Source organism: Plasmodium brasilianum, chromosome 3 (genome assembly GCF_023973825.1).
Source record: "Plasmodium brasilianum strain Bolivian I chromosome 3, whole genome shotgun sequence".
Taxonomy (NCBI): Eukaryota; Apicomplexa; class Aconoidasida; order Haemosporida; family Plasmodiidae; genus Plasmodium; species Plasmodium brasilianum.
Window position 1 is genome coordinate 649,721 of NC_090116.1, and position 17,958 is coordinate 667,678.

The following is a 17,958-nucleotide window of genomic DNA, read 5'->3' on the forward strand; positions in this document are numbered from 1 at the left end:
TGCAAATGTACGTACGTACTGCAATATGCAATACCCTTACAGCTGCGCAATTTTAGACGACAGGGGCAAATGGAAAACCGAGAAAACCTGATCAAAGAATATCTGCGAGTATATATTGTTCTGAACAATATTTTTAATTGCATTTCTTATGGTGTTTCTCTCTTCATTGTAATTAATATAAAAATTATTACTTTTCAAATTTAAGTAGGTGATAAAGTTAGAAATATTAGGGTATTTCATCTGTAACCCTTTAGTAATAGTTAAGGCTAGAACTTTGTTTTTACAAATATCATCAAACGATTCAATTTTATTGCTCCACTTAGTATTCTTCACCTCCTTAGTAACATATGTTTTAAACCCCTTGTCAATGCAAATGAACACATTGGCATCAGAGGGAGGGTATTCATTCTCATGTTGCTGTATTTCTGAATTGTTATTATATTTCGCGGTTACGGTGTGTACCTCAGCTGTGATGCTCTTCTCATCCGTTGTACTGTTTGCCCCTTCCGGTGTGCCGCTCTCCCCATCCGCGTGCTCCCTTAACCCATCGGGTATTGTTTTCAAGTTTCCCTTAAGCAAATATAAAAAGTATTCGAGCATCATATATATATACTTCTTTGACAAGAATGGTTTTAATGAGTTTTTTCTATTTTCACAGTTCACGTTAGGACAATTTTTGGGCTCCTTTAAGAAGACTCTCCTCGTTTTTAATGAGCAGCTATTACAAATATATAACTGTTTGTAAAAAGTAGTACACAAATGATGAATAAAGGAAAAGATGTAATTACGAATTTGTTCAATGGATAAGAATGAGAAGCATCTGTTACATTTAAAATATTTTATAAATATAGTTGGTTTTACATTATGTAAACAATTAGAACAAACTAGAAATCCTTTCAAATGAATTTCTTTAAACCTTTCCTCTGACTCATTTAATAATGATAAAACATTTGCTTCTAAATAATTTTCATCATTCTGATAATCTGTTTTTATATCTTTCACATCGTATATATTAAAACATGATGATATCTTTTCTGCACTTGTTCCTTCAATATATTGACACAATCTATTAATAGGTGATAATATTTGATTTCTTATATAATAATCTTTATCAATCTTTAAATCATATTTTCTTATTTCATTTACACTAAAGCAACATAAAGAGTTATTCAATTTATCATTTCCTTTATTATAAAATCTAGAAGCATCTTCACTCGTACATACACAATACTGAATCTCCTTGTTAACACATATATTATAGCCGTCCTTTATCATCCTTTCTGCTACTAGAACATGACCTAGTGAATTCTTCTCCTGGTACTCGCTCACGTTCTTCGTTAGCTTCTTTGTTATGACGTAGTAATCCAGATCGAATCTGCCGAGTACGATAGGAATAGAAATAAGTAAAAGGAATTAGAGAAATGGATTAATGAAACGGATTAATGGGACGGATTAATGAAACGGATTAATGAAACGGATTAATGAAACGGATTAATGAAATGGATTAATGAAAAATAAACGCAGAACGATTGGTGGAGCTGATCATCCTACTTAGCACACTCCACGAATCCAGACATGCGTATGCTCATACACACTCGCACATACACATGCATGCACACTCGCACATACACATACACAAACACATGCATACACAATTGCATGCACAAAAGGAAGGTCACACAGCGTACTTACTCGTCCTTTTCTATCCTCTGGTTGACGGTCCTCAAATACTCGTGTATTTGCTCGGACAAGTCGTTCTCCACAGCTACATCCGAGTTGGCATCCTGACTTCCCTTGTTGCTGAATATAATCCGTAGAACTTCATTACCCACTAGTTTTGAAATTTTGCAAAAATCTCTTTTAATAAAGTTAATTCCTTTCATTTCATATTCACATTTTTCCATATTTGGATCTAGTACCTTAGCGCATGCATATTTTTTTTTTTTTAGTAAAAGCAATTTACTAAATATACATTCTATATCTAGTTCTAACTTTTTATAATTTTTATTAATACTATTTTTTATAGTATGTGCTAATCTAAACGATTCTTTGTAGTTTTGAATCCCCTTTGCTTTAATCCCAGTATCTATCATAATAGAATCAGTATCTCCATAAATTACTTTTAAGTTATATTCCTTTTCAATTTTAAATTTAGTATGTTGTAGTAAACTCCTTCCTTTTAGTGTTATATACGATGCTATATGTCTAGCATAAAACCGATTGTTTGTGTTTCCTAAACAACCATATATACTGTTGCTAATTAGTTTTATTGAAAGGGACTGGATAAGTAATAATTCCTTCTTTTCTTTATTCTTTTCATTTGCAATTAATTTCTTAATAAAAGCTCTTTTATCAACTAAATTTTTCAAAATTGATGGCAAAATACCCTGTCTGCTCTTGTCAAAATCTTCGATTTCAGCGCACTCATTCGGGTCATCAACCAGGTAAACACCAGTGTTATCATCAGGACTGTCAACACCAATGTTATCAACATTATCTTCACCAATGCCATACGCATTATTATTACCCACGTTACCTGCGTGATCTGAGCCCTCTTGATCATTAGGAACCCCCCTCACAGTCCTCCCCCCCTTCGATCGCCCATGCTGTACATCCTGCCCTCCGCTTTTTAACTTTAGTGTGCTAAAACATATATTATACTCAATAATGATGGAGGGATATAAACTATTGAAGTCAAGATATAATACAAAGGTGTCGTAATATCCACATAACGGATCTAATACTAACCCTCCAGAGTATTTAGCTATATTTTTATTTTTCACTTGCTCATTTTCTATCTTTTTTACCCTTTTATTTTTAATAACTGGGGTAATAAACTTTTTCTTATTATATTCATGAAGAAGGAAATATTCAATTCTTTCACTAGTATAACATAACAAGCTCCTCATCCACAAGTATCCACTTAACTTTGTAAGGTCTCTTGTCTTTTCTATTATCTGCAATACGTTACATACATTCGCTATCTCGTTAACGCAAAAAATCTGACTATTTATGTATAAGTTCAGGTGATTTTCCAAAATTTGCTGCGCATCGTACAGGTGAATGTTGCTGCAGTTCAGCAGGTTTATGTTGTTCACAATGAAGTCTTTAAACACGTTCACTGCGTTTACATTTGTGTTTGCATTTGCATTTGCGTTTCCGTTTGTGTTTGCGTTTGCCTGTGTACTGCTTACCGCAGATGTAGCACCGCTTACCGTAGTTGTAGAGCTGCTAATCACAGTCGCTGAACCGGTAGTAGCCTGAAATTTGCTCCTGACGCTGTCAATAATTTCGTCGAGGCAATAACTGGTCAGCTTGATCGAATCCTTGCATAAAACGTAGATGTCTACTATGAGTCTTCCCTTAATATTCTGGATAATGTTGTAGATAGAGCCTGTGCTATTTGTGCCGTTGAACTTATTTACCTTCATCTTTTCATTTTTTTTTAATTTTTTTTTTCTACTTAAAAAGTCTGCATTCAAATTATGGATATTACATCGATGAATTAAAAATTCTAAGTCAAAATTTAGAATGTTGTAACCAATATACATATCTACATCTAGTGCTCTTATTTTTTGAAGAAAATTTTCTAACAATATCTTTTCATTTTCAAAAACTTTACAAATACTTTTATTATAATTGTTACTAACATGTTTATTTGCCTTACTAGAGATACCACAAAAGTTTATGTACTTCATCCCTTCTGCATCTACTAAGGTACATATGCTAAACACTTCATGGTTGTTCTCTTCATTAAGTAAAGAAACTACTTTTATAACAATTTTATTTAAATCCAGGTCAATGAAAGTGTTCCCACTAGTTTCTCCCTTTTTCTGTGTGTCCTCTGGTATCGTGCTATTTTTTTCATTTCCGCCATTAGTAGCAGATGTTGTAGCAGTAGAAGCTATTCCCGTATTGCTTTCATTATTTGGTCTACTGCTTAATCTCTTACTCACTGCTTTATCAAATGAATACACATTCTTTTTGTTGCTTGTTGTGCAATCAAAATAGCAGTAAGTAAAATTATTAGCAGAGTTTTTTTTTAAATCTTTTACCTTAACCCAACAAGGTAATTTTAAATTTTTCTTAATAATAAAATTTTCTATGACATCTTCATTACAACAATAAAAGGAAGAATATGCTTGGCCATGCAAAAATTTTTCACTTATAGAATCATTATTATATGAATATAAAACTTTTGCATAGATATCTTCTTCATTTGTTGTTAAATTTAAATTTCTTCTTTTTACAATTTTATATTTGGCCATTTTAATATTATGATATTCTCTTATTTGTTTAAATTCTTCAACAAAGTCAGACATGATATGAATATTATATTTCTCATGTCCATACCTTATTTCCTCACCATTTTGTACATACACTTTATTTCTATTTAAAAGAAAATAATAACATCTATCTATATCTTCTAAGTATATACTTATGCTCCTATACTTTTTAAATTTTGTTAGAGTCCTACCGAATAGAATTATACTATTTCTATGTTTACATATATCAAATATGTATACGTTTACTAAACCATTCTCTTCACTTATTATAAACTCATCATTTTTATTTTTTAAAATATTTGTACTTACTGCACAATCTTCATCATTATACGCATTCTCTTCATTCTTATTATTTTCCTTCTTTTTTATCACATCATCCATATGTACCAACGGATCGGACTTGTTCATACCTTTTATTAGATTATTATCATTATTATTATAATACTCATTATTGTCATTTTGACAAATTTCATTCTTGACACAAATGTTATATCTACTTGATTTTTTACCCTCCACATTTTTTAAAAAAAAAGAATTTTCCTTTTTTATTTCTCCTGTTGTGGGTAAATCATCTATACTCACATTTCTTTGCTTCTTGCTTTTTTCCTTATCTATATCAAACTCCTCCATACTCTCATCTTCAATAACTTTTCTCTTTCTTCCTCTATCGCATAACTGGTTTGGGTTTCCTTCTCCCACATTTTCCTCTTCATCTTCTCCCTTCTTCATTCTATAGTTCTTATGGTCCTCATATTTATTACCTTTTTCCCATCCTTCGCTGTCTTTGTCCACCTCACCCTTCACCTGTGCAGAATGCATCTGTTGGTCTAATTCTGTTGCACGTGAAAAAAAAGAGGTTTTACATTTGTTCTTTTGATAAAGCGAGGAAGAACTATCGCCTCGGCTATAACCTCGGCTATTATAACTGTGAACGTTACTACTACTAGTATTACTCAAGGAATATACACTTCGCTCTACTTTTCTAAACGAGCTATCATTATTATATATACTATTCTTATCGTGCATATGATTTTCAATACTTCTAATATAACAACCTGATTTGTTGTTGTACTGCTTTTCATACGAATCCCTTGTTTTCCTTTTTTTCGTAAATGACTCTCCATCGCTACTACTTGATGAAGAATTTTGCTCCATTAATTTTTCTATATTTTTTGTTTTTGATATTTCTTCTTTGCTTAGTTTACAACTAGAAAAATTTTTTTGAATCTTCTTTTCTCTAATAAATGCATCCATTGGGTTGTTCTTTTGTTTTTCCTTGATCTCCTTTTCCACATCTGTATGAAGATGAACACATACACATGTTTTTGGGCAACGGTGTGTCTAGCTGTTCATGGGACTATACACGAATGCACATATGTATACATATACGTATATCTACATATACGCTTATATGTGTATCTATGCTTATATGCATAACTATGCTGATGAGTACATATATATATGTACGATTATATATATATAATCATAATCATATGTGTGCTTATGGGCGCATGCACTCCCATCCCCCTAAATTTCCTAGCTGTTCATCTTACTTTTCTTTCTTAGCATTCCATAATTTATGTTCTCCACTATTACATCATCACTTGAATCGAAGTCCTTGTCACCTGCAAAGATAATGAAGCATTATTTTTATCATTTAAAAATAGGAAAAAGGGAAAAGAAGAAAAGAGGAGAAGAAAAAGATTGGAAAAGGGGAGAATAAAAAGATTGGAAAAGAAGAAAAATAGAAAAAAAGAAAAGTCATCTCAAAAATTAATCTCAAAAAGTAGACCCAAAAGTCATCTCAAAAATTAATCTCAAAAAGTAGACCCAAAAGTCATCTCAAAAATGTTGAGCAGCGTTTTAGCCCTTACCCCCTACAATAAAATCCTTAAGTGAATTTTTATTTTCTATGTACCCTTCTTCATCTACTACTTCGTATATATCGTCATTTTTGTTTTTCACCTATATATGAAGGAAACAAAAAAGGAGTGTGTATTCTTCCTTTTTAAGAAATGAGCGATGGTTTTATATGCAATTACATTCATGTGATAAGCGTTGCATGGGTAAAAATATGAAGACAGAAAAATGTAATTAGTTAGGGCATGGTAATAGCTGGATGTTTATTACAAAAGACGAGTTACACTGAAGTACCCACGAACACCTTTTTACAGCACGAAAATACCATTTTTTTGAATTAATAAATTATTTAAAAATATACAAAACAATGCATAGTATGCAAAACTTGTTCAGGAGTACCTCATAAAAATCTGTTGCTTTGCATTCTTTTGATCTCTGCTTCTTCAGCTTGTCAAAAACGTTACTCATTTTTTATTTTATATTTTTTTTTTTTTACATTTACGGGTAGTTATTCAGTATATCCTTTGCTTATATTATGTACATGCGTGGGTATATATGAGTGTATATATAAGTACGTATATGTACGAATATATTCAAATGTATACACACTTGTATAAATATATGTATAGCCATACCATTTACACATAAATTTACATATACATGTAATATCTTCATATATTTAAGTTCAAATTCCTATTACTCATTCGCATTTATTCCATCTAAAGAAAATTCTAAGCGAGCTTTAAAATGTATTTTTTAAAATTTTTGTATTGAAAGGAGACTAAGTATTAGTAAAATAAAATATCAATTAAAAAAAATTTGTTTCAGCTTTTTTCGAGCCATTTTTTTTTTTTTTTTTTTTTATTATTATTTTTAATATTAATATTATGAATATCTTTTAAAAAATATGAACACGCAAGGAGAAAAAAAAAAAAAATTAAATTAAAAATAAAAATAAAAAAAAAATTATAAATGAAAAATGGTAAATTAAATGGTATATTTAAATGTACAAAAACACTATACATATATGTACAGTAAAATACTCGTATGCTTAAGAGACTTCTTTTTTACCTGTATTATTTTTCCTACAACCTTACTTATTGCATTTTTTTCTTACATTGCTTATGTGTATGTGTGTGTGTATATACGTATGTATATACGTATGTATGTGCGTGTGTATATATGTAAAATATATGTATGTGTGTATATATATATATGTGCGGGTATATATGTGCGCGGGCACATATTTTTGTTCAATCCTAAATGTACGAGCATATCATATGTTTGTAGGAACGATTAAAGTATTATGTCATATGTGTGTATGCCATGCATAACAGGTATATAAAAGAGCTTAATGAATAGTTATTCTATTACAATGCCTTTTTTCAGAATAATTATGTACAATTTGGAGTTATCTCCTTTGGAATTAATTTTTAAACATTATGATTTATAACTTGTCTTTTTTTTATTTTTTATGAAGAGCTATTTAAGTGTTTCTCTTTCAAAAAAGGAGTAAAAATGCGAAGGTGCTTGCGTATTTGTACATTTTTTACACTTGTCCCTTTAGCATACATATATGTACGTACGTATGTATGTATGTATCCATGTATATGTGTATGTATCCATGTATGTGTGTATGTATCCATGTATGTGTGTATGTATCCATGTATATGTTTATATATATGTGTATCCTCTTAATAGTTACAACTAATTTCTCTGTACAAAACGAGGGGGAAATTACGTTCTTTCTGTTCCATGGTTTGAAATAAAAATGGGAAAAAGTTCGAGTAACCATTAAGAGAACGCAGTGTATAGAAGCAGAATTTAATTTTTTATTTCTTTTTTATTTCTTTTTTATTTCTTTTCTTTTTCTTTTTTTTTCTCCATTGCAGTGTATTACCTTTTTAAAAAATAAAGCACTATAGAGAAAATAATAACGCATGGAAAGATAAAAAAACATGTACTTGATCATGTGACAAATTAAGTATATCTGTCATACTGTTCCCATCTCAACATCCTTTTCTGTATATTTCGAATATAGTCGACCGAATTATTTTTCTCCTTTTCTAGTACACTATAAATAGCATTAACAAATGATCGAATACTCGAGCGTCTAAAAACATGTTCATGTACACAACGACCAATCCATTGAGAGATAGAAAGCAAAAAGGGTGGGGCGGTGGAAAAAAAGAACAGTATAAAATACGGTAAAAAAATGTGCAATATAGTAAACTATAGTAAAACACAACGCAACACATTATTTTCTATTCCGTAACTCGTTCTTTTTTCCTTCTTTTTTTTTTCCCCTTCTTTTTCCTTCTTATTTTTTCCTCTTTTTTTTTCTTATTTTTTTTTCCTCTTTTTTTTTCTCTTTTTTTTTTCCTCTTTTTTTTCCGCGTTTATTGTTCCTCTTTTTTTTCCGCGTTTATTGTTCCTCCTTTTTTTCCGCGTTTATTGTTCCTCCTTTTTTTCCGCGTTTATTGTTCCTCCTTTTTTTCCGCGTTTATTGTTCCTCATTATGTTGAGAAAAAAACAGGGAAAATATTTTTCAAAATTAAAAGACGAAAATTTATTTTTTTTTATTAACAGAACTGATTAACAGACAAGTAAAAATTTTTTAACACACTTTCTTTTTTGTAACTACTAAGCAAATCTTAATACAGCTTATATTTCACATTTGTCATTTTGAATTAGTATATGGTAGTACCCTCTTCACACAGTATGCATTATTTTTTTTCCGCATACGTCGGTCATATGCCATATACATATATATATCATTTAAGTGGTTAATGTGTACTGCTTGATTGATTAATTGATTGATTAGTTGTTACATTTATTTCTCTTTTATAATTACTTTAGCATAACTATTAATTTTCCGTTTTGATTTAAATTTGAACGCAATTTTCAGTTTTAGTTCTAATTTTCTTTTTTTTGTTTGTAGCTTATTCGAGTAAAATTGTTATCATTTTGTTTTCATGAGTTTTATGATAATTTCTTTTTAGCTGTATTTTTTTTTTTTTTTTATATCGTTATACTTCTTATTCTTATTCCTATTTTTTTTTTTTTTTTTCTTTTTTATTTCTCCTCCTTTTTAATTATTTTATAAATATATATATATATACGTATATTTTATTTCATTTTATTTTTTTTTTTTTCTTCTCCCCTTTTTTATAATAATCTGTTTATTATGTGTTTTTTTCCCCTTTTTAATACCCACCTTTTAAATAAGGCTAAAATAAGGAATAAGAAAAATTAGCTCAGTTATGAACATATTTTTGCATAATGACAACCTTCGTTTGATGTAAAAAATTGTGTACATAACTGTTTGTGCATGTGTGTAAGTAAACACGTATATTTATACATACATATACATACATATATATATATATATTCGTATATATACATATATATTTATATTCGTATATATACATATATATTTATATTCGTATATATACATATATATATTTATATTCGTATATATACATATATATATATATATATATATTCGTATATATACATATATATGTGCGCGGGTGTGTATGTATGTATGTGCTCGTGTAACGACACTAATCGCTTGCATCTTCGTTTTCCCCATACCCCAGTTCCTTCACTTGACATTTGAACATAATGGTTAGCTTTGGAATAAATGGGAAAATTAGGCTAAGCGAAATGAATGTACTGCAAAATGAAATGCAGGATTTAAATATGAATGACAGCATACGTAATAGCAACAATAGCAATAGCAATAGCAATAATAGTAATAGTAATAGTAATAACTATAGTAATAGTAATAACTATAGTAATAGTGATAATCATAGTAATAGTAATAATCATAGTAATAGTAATAATCATAGTAATAGTAATAATCATAGTAATAGTAATAATCATAGTAATAGTCATAATAACAGTAATGATGAAGACTGTGATGGTAATAACACATACAATGATGCGAACACGTGTCGTGATAGTAACATGGTGTACAACGTAAATTCGCCATTCAAGGATGCTGCTAATGCAATGAATGAAAATGATTACATGTATTATTATTATGGTGGAAACGGGGGAGGAAAAGCAGCAGTGGGTGTAGCATCAGGAGTAAGTGATGCAGCAGTAGGAAACGCAGGGGAAGCAAATGATTCATCAGGACAATACAGAAGCGCGCATGAACCAAAGGAAGTGTTAAATTGCAGCTACTGTAGTAAGCACGTTCACCCAGTGGTTAAAACATACACGCCTTTTTTTGTGTATGTAATGGTTGTAGTATTATTTTTATTTATCTCCTTTTTTACCATCTTTTTACTACCATTGTTGTACCTAACATTTAAGCAAGAAAAGTATAACTGTCCCTACTGCAGCAAAAATTTAACTTCATCGAAAAAATTATTTCAATTAAAAAGAGAGAAGCAAATATTAACTTTCCAATTTCCAAAGTGTGCAATAATTATTTCAGCAAAATATTTGGCATTATTTATGTCTTTAATTTTTCTTATTTTTTTTTTTTACATTATAAGAATAACAAGTACTTTTAATTTTGACAACTTGGCTAAAGGCCCTTATATTACAGCTACATGGATAGACTACTTAGAAGACTGTGGAAATAAATCTCAGTTTAGAAATAAATTTAATAGTAATCATAATTTTAAAAAAAAGTACGATGGTAATACAGTTATATGGAGTGGTAATTTTCATCAAATTAGAGAAGGATTTTTTAATAGTAATTCTTTATTTATAAAAATGAATCCATCAGAATATAAACATGACAAACCGGATATAAGAGCTCTTTTTACCGATAACTTAATATCACAAGTAGAAAATTTACAAAAAAATGATTTAATAGAATTTGAATGTACATTAATACAAATAAGCAAAAATAGGGACCCTCATCTTTGTATTTTATGGAATGTAAAACTTTTAGAAAAATTCGAACAAAAAAATTTTAATGTTGTTGAGTTTGTTAAGCACCTATCCATTTTAGATATGATAAGCAATAATGCTAATGTTAACCCATTTTTTATTAACTTAAATAATAAACCTGGTGAAATTAGGCGCTCCATCAAAATAGTACACATTTCCCCCTCTATTCCAGCAAATGATACTGAGAGTGATGATACTGAGGAGGTGAGAGGCAGGTTGGGCGATAGTAGTACCGAGAGTGGCGGTAGTATCATCGGTGGAAGTATTAACGAGTTTGTTAATACCTCTAATAGTATGAACAGAAAAGACCACGACTTACTTAACTTTATGAATCATCAGTTTATTGATCAAGGAAGCAATTTTCCATATATGGATGATATTAATAAAAATTCAAATTTCGGGTTGAGTGATATATTAGCAAGAATGGATGTAGATCGAAGGGGAACATTACCTTCCGTAGTAGCAGGAAGAAAAGGAGAAGGAGATGGGGGAGAAATACTGACTGATGAAATAGAGGAAGAGGATGATGATGAGGACGATTTAGATTTAGATAATGATGATTATGACGCAGATGATGTGCAAGCACTGAACGATGTATATGGTCATAACCATAAAACAAATTTTAACCATTATAGACCTCACACCAGTACATACACATATACACATACATATGATAGTAGTACTCCATCTTTCAACAAATTGAGCATTAAAGATAATGGTAATTCGATTGAAACAGAAGAAACTTCGACGTATGAAAGGAGTGTGGAGGAGGAAGTACCCCCATTCGATAGCTATGATATATATGACAAAAAAAAGAATGATGAATACATTCCCACTGGCACTAGTGGGGAGGCGGCGGATGGAGTAAGCAGCAGTACGGGGGAAGTTCATAACGAACAACACTCTAATAATGAAAATAATGATGGCACAGCCGACGGAAAGGGGAGCAAACAAATTGAGAACATGGGAGAAGAGAAAAATATGAAGTGAACACAAAAAACGGCTAAAGGTCGCTCAAGAAGTAGACCTTTTTTTTTTAGTATTTCCCTGTTTATATATCTGCGCCTATAGTTATTTATATATTGACATATTTCTGTATTTACTTGTATATATTTAATTTTTTATAATATTTTGTATTTGTAAATATTTACATGTTTCTATATATATATATATATATATATATATATATATATGTATATATATATATATGTATATATACATATATTTTTTTGTTGTTGAAAAATGGTGGGAAGGAAAAAAAAAATCGTTAAGCAGGTTTGACTGGTTTGCTCTGCATGTACATGTGCACATATACATGTATATGAACATACATTTATTTAAGTGCATAACATTCGTGCATAAGAGAGAAAACAAAAGAAAACCTTCTATCGTGGTTTACCTTTGGAGGGTCATCATCATGTGTACGTTCGTGCATATGTAAATGTTTAAATATACAAACATTTATACACATACATATATATACAGAAACACACGCACGCATGTTGCCCCATCCCCTCATGGTTTTATATTTTAAAAATGAGGAAAGCCTTTCCATTATTTTAAGTTCATTCGTATAGCTTGTAAAAATTTATTATTATATCCCTTCTGTGTGCAAAAATTGAGATGACGTCGCACAGTATTCCTCATCTTGTCAGTTTAAATGTATTATATGCATATTTGTATTATATGCATATTTGTATTATGTGCATATTTGTATTATGTGCATATATGTATTATTATATGCATATATGTATTATTATATGCATATATGTATTATTATGTGCATATGATTTTTTTTTTTTTTTTTTTTTTTTTTTTTTTTTCCCTTTTGCTACGTATGCTTTTAAGTTGTTTGCCCCTTTGCTTTCGCGTTGTGTCATGCTCATTGTTTTACGTGATTACATATTACATACAACCTCCATATTTTATGGCTTGTATTGTTATGTTATTCCTGAGTCTATCAAAATATAAGAAGTTTGTAAAAAGGGAGATGGGAAATTATTTGATAATTATGTTTATTCCTTTTTTCCCGATATTTATGACCCAATTTTTTTTTCTTTTGTTGTAAAGCAAGTACCAATTTACTACACAAATCGCTTAACCTATTTCAACTCAGTGCATGGGTACTTATTCTTATAGAAAATGATGTTGCTTTAATCATTTTTTTTTTTTGATCATTTTTAGTTTTACAATTAAAATGAATTTTAAGCCCATTTACTTGAAAAGTTATGAACGGGTCAGAAAATTAGAGAATTAACTTATTATGAAGTTAACTTAATAAAAAATTAGCGAGTTAACTCATTAACCTGTTAATAATTTTGCTAAATAAAATCCATTTCAAGAGAGCCATTAAGATGAGATGGTTTGTTTGTTCCAATGTGCAAGGATGTTAAGGGAAGTGGAGAAGCACAAAGGCTGCTTTAATGTAGGCAACTTACAAAATAGTGCAAAATGAAGGAAAAAAGAAGGACACACGTGGAAGGGCACACAAAACGGTAACACACAACTATCCCACATAAGTACACATATGATCATTCAATTTCTCGTGCATGCGTACACTTCTTTTACTTTTTGCTAAGCCACCACCTGCATATCACTCGTCCGAGGACTGCCTAAACTTTTTATTCCTGTAGTAGGTATTGAAGTGGAAAATATTTATAGGTACATTTTCATGTGGTTCCAAGGGTTTACTTCTCAAGTTTTTATCCTTATCAACATAGTTAAACCACTTAAATTTATTAAATTCTTCAATGTCCTTTTTGATTGTAATTTGTTTAAAATTATATCTCTCTAATAAGTGCTTCCTTTTATCCTCTGATAATTTAACTCCATATTTACTCCTTCCACGGAATCTATTTTTTACTGGTAGTAAATCATATACACCTCTTATGGCTTTATAATTACAACCAGGTATATCTTTACACCTCCCTCCTCTTACTAGGATAATACTATGTGTATTTAAGTTATGGCCTATACCTGGTATATAAACAGAGACTATCCTACCTGTTGACAATCTAACACGTGCTATTTTTTTTAATCCAGAGTTTGGTTTCTTCGGTGTTTGAACACGCACTTTTAAGCATATACCCCTTTTCTGTGGTGCTCCTTCTAACCATTTGGATCTCCAATTTTTTTTTTTTAATTTCGGTATTTGTTTAGGTCTTCTTTTATAAAATAGTCTTCCTCTTATATTTTTTGTACTAAATTTTTTACTATCTATGATATGGCAATTATCAGAAAAAATTGTATATCCTCCACCGCTACTTGCTAATATTGCTTTCCTTCTTTGTAGTGCTACACTAGTAATACTTCTTTTCCAATGTGTGTAGTTCACTCGTCTCCCCACATACGTATTGTAAGAAATCTGTTCATGTTTTTCACAATTTTGTATTTGTTTACTGGGATGATAACAACCACAAGGGTTTGTGTATATCCCACTGAAGAAGGTACTCTTGAGGGGAGAGCAAAAATTCAATATTTTTTTTTTCAAAATGGTTAGGCTATTTTGTTCGCACGATCGGAGCCCCCTTAGGCTAATTTTGCTTGTCACCCCGAATAACATATGATAATTTTTTTTGCAAACGTTTACCTGCTTGCATACAGACGATGCCGTTTCGGTATTGTACGATTAACTATGGTTTGTTCGTTTTTTTCTTTTTTTTTTTCTTTTTTTTTTTTTTTTTTTTTTTTTTTTTTTTTTTTTTTTTTTTTTTTTTTTTTTTTTTTTTTTTTTTTTTTTTTTTTTTCCATTTGTTTCTTATTTTTTCCCCTTTTTTCGCTCTACACTCCCTCTTCTATATCAGGCGTGTGGGAAATTTTCTCGTTTTTCTAAAAAATTGAATTTTTTTTTTTTTTTTTACCTTCAAAAAGAGGCAGATTTTAACAGGAAGGGGGGGGAGGAAAAAAAAGAAGCAAAAAAGCGGATGAGTAAGAAATACGCACTGCTTCGTGCCACGAGGGAAAAAAAAAAAAAAATATGCATATACTTGTGCATATACATATACTTATACTTGTGCATATACATATACTTATACTTGTGCATATACATATACTTATACTTGTGCATATACATATACTTATACTTGTGCATATACATATACTTATACTTGTGCATATACATATACTTATACTTGTGCATATACTTATACATATACTTGTGCATATACTTATACATATACTTGTGCATATACTTATACATATACTTGTGCATATACTTATACATATACTTGTGCATATACTTATACATATACTTGTGCATATACTTATACATATACTTGTGCATATACATATACTTATACTTGTGCATATACATATACTTGGGCATATACATATACTTATACTTGTGCATATACTTATACATATACTTGTGCATATACATATACTTATACTTGTGCATATACATATACTTGGGCATATACATATACTTATACTTGTGCATATACTTATACATAAACTTAGATAAGTACATGCACACAAGCATACGTGCGCACTGCGTACTTATGTGCGGCTCTAAAAGTAGTTGCTGTGGAGGCTAGTCTCGATTTTTTTCAAGTGCGCTGTGAAATTTTTTCGGATGTTCTCATGTAGCAATTTCGAAGCTTGACATGCATACGATTTTGACAAATTAAAAAGCCCTCTTGAAATTCCTAGGTATTGTTTTATTAATATATTTGATATCACTTTATGAAATTCTGGAGCAATGATAAAGCAAAAGGCACTACTACAGTAGAGATCTATTTCGCTGTTAAGGGGGTCAACTATAATTTGGGGAATGTACCTTCCATCTCTTTGTTCATAAAAAAGCTTATGTTTGTGTAATTCGTATGCCGCTTCCCATTCATTGCGTACATCATCTTCTTTCCATTTATGTACTACTTCCCTTTCGCTGCTAACCTGGTCCAGGATGTGAATAGACAAGGAGCGCCTCTCCTCTATGTATGCTTTATATTTGGCCTGGTCAACAATACCAATATTCACAGCAGCAATAACATAATTCAAACTAATATTATTATGGATGAAATTTAGCATAACTGAGTTTATTATACTTGATAAGATAAAAGTACATTCACATAATATTTGAATCCTTATATTAAATAATTGAAATTTATACAAACTGTTATCAAGTATTTGCTCAAACATTTTTGTAATTAACTCTTCGAACATCTTCTCTCTTTCATTTCTGCATCCTTGTATATTTTTTATCCTTATGTTAAACTGCACTGACTCAACCCCTTTACTAAACATTAAATTGTTCGGTACTGGACCAATTAGCGTACTTGTTACTATACTGCTCATACCGTTACCAAGTAATATTTTTTTACTCGATTCGACTAAATCATAATTCTGCTCTCCTCCAATTATTGTACTTATCGTATTATTTGTGTTCTTACTATATACTTCTGGGTTTATATTTCCACTAATATATTTGCATGTTTTGTTGTACTCATTTATTTCATCTATATCCACATGCACCGGTAATACAAAATCGAAGTTCCGGTTGTCTATCCTTTTCTCTATAAGCATTCTTCACACATGGGTAGGATAACAAAATGATGGGAAGAAGACGCAGGATTGCAAAAGGGATATATACACACGAAAAAAAAAAAAAAAAAAAGAAGAGCAGCAAAGAGAAGAGAAATGCAATATATACTAAATATAGCACTAGTAGTGGTATCTTCAATATACGCGAGTAACTACGTACTCTATACTACTTCTTACATGTACGTGTATAATATTCTCTCTCGCGTGGGCTCAAGGAGGGGCTTCTCGAAGGGTTTCTCTTTTCTACTACCTATGTACTCCGCAGTACCCTCTGCCAACTTACGAACGAGATTCAAAGCAGGAAAAACACATGTACATATGCATGTAATTATGTAGTTATTATTTTGTGTACTTAGGCCTTCATGTTCTTGATCCTTCATGTACGTACGTATGTATATTACCAAGTTCTTCCGAACCACTTAAAACTGTAGAAGGCCCAAGGGTCCAAGGGACATACGAGTAAGATGAGAAAAAATAAGGAAAAAAAAATAAATACATAAAAACAAAAATGAGTAAAACAAAATAGGGTAAAACAAAGTAGGGTAAAACAAAGTAGGGTAAAACAAAGTAGGGTAAAACAAAGTAGGGTAAAACAAAGTAGGGTAAAACAAAGTAGGGTAAAACAAAGTAGGGTAAAACAAAGTAGGGTAAAACAAAGTAGGGTAAAACAAAGTAGGGTAAAGCAGAGTAAAACAAAATAGAATGGAATATAACAGGATAAAATAAAATAATGTAAAAAAATAAAAAATAAAATTCTTTACGCCATACGTCAGTCCCTGACTTCTCCAAAATATGTATTCCACGAGTTAAAAAAAAAAAAAAAAAAAAGAAAGTTGCTTATCATAAAGAAAAACAAGAAAAGAGGCATCTAAGTCGTGCATATGTATATTTGTATGCATACAATTTGCACCCGTAACGCAAGTACACTTCTCCGCATGCCAGCGCGTTGCTGTTTATCTGGAGTAGAGCCAAATTTGGGTCAAATAACATGCGAAAAAAATTTTTTTTTTTCCCATTTTTTCTTATTTGTTTTTCCCATTTTTTCCTAATTGTTTTTTCCATTTTTTCCGATTTGTTTTTTCCATTTTTTCCGATTTGTTTTTTCCATTTTTTCCGATTTGTTTTTTCCATTTTTTCCGATTTGTTTTTTCCATATTTTCTGATTTTTTTTTTTTTTCATTTTTTCCGATTTGTTTTTTCCATATTTTCTGATTTTTTTTTCTCGTTTTTACGTTTCCTGTTTCCATTCCACCCAGCATCTTAACATATGAAGAATAACTCGATAATGCTAGGACTCCATTTTAACTTTTGAGACATGAAAAGAAGAGACTTGTGTAGCAAATATGAATGGTAGAAG

General features: G+C 30.4%; 4 protein-coding genes across 4 annotated transcripts; 1 reads left to right on the plus strand and 3 right to left on the minus strand.

The window, feature by feature from the left end:
- Nucleotides 1–36: 36 nt before the first annotated feature.
- Nucleotides 37–6,614, minus strand: MKS88_000934 (DNA polymerase alpha catalytic subunit A; the record flags this gene model as incomplete). The annotated part of the gene is made up of 5 exons (XM_067219579.1): nucleotides 37–1,375; nucleotides 1,693–5,581; nucleotides 5,840–5,911; nucleotides 6,161–6,251; nucleotides 6,546–6,614. The coding sequence occupies 5 exons, from the start codon at nucleotides 6,612–6,614 to the stop codon at nucleotides 37–39; spliced, it is 5,460 nt and encodes a 1,819-aa protein (XP_067075300.1).
- Nucleotides 6,615–9,773: 3,159 nt separating this feature from the next.
- Nucleotides 9,774–12,050, plus strand: MKS88_000935 (LITAF-like zinc finger protein; the record flags this gene model as incomplete). The annotated part of the gene is made up of 1 exon (XM_067219580.1): nucleotides 9,774–12,050. The coding sequence occupies one exon, from the start codon at nucleotides 9,774–9,776 to the stop codon at nucleotides 12,048–12,050; it is 2,277 nt and encodes a 758-aa protein (XP_067075301.1).
- Nucleotides 12,051–13,653: 1,603 nt separating this feature from the next.
- On the minus strand, nucleotides 13,654–14,622 carry MKS88_000936 (ribosomal protein S12; the record flags this gene model as incomplete). Its single annotated transcript, XM_067219581.1, has 1 exon — nucleotides 13,654–14,622. The coding sequence occupies one exon, from the start codon at nucleotides 14,620–14,622 to the stop codon at nucleotides 13,654–13,656; it is 969 nt and encodes a 322-aa protein (XP_067075302.1).
- Nucleotides 14,623–15,569: 947 nt separating this feature from the next.
- Nucleotides 15,570–16,583, minus strand: MKS88_000937 (uncharacterized protein; the record flags this gene model as incomplete). The annotated part of the gene is made up of 1 exon (XM_067219582.1): nucleotides 15,570–16,583. The coding sequence occupies one exon, from the start codon at nucleotides 16,581–16,583 to the stop codon at nucleotides 15,570–15,572; it is 1,014 nt and encodes a 337-aa protein (XP_067075303.1).
- Between the last annotated feature and the right edge of the window lie 1,375 nt (nucleotides 16,584–17,958).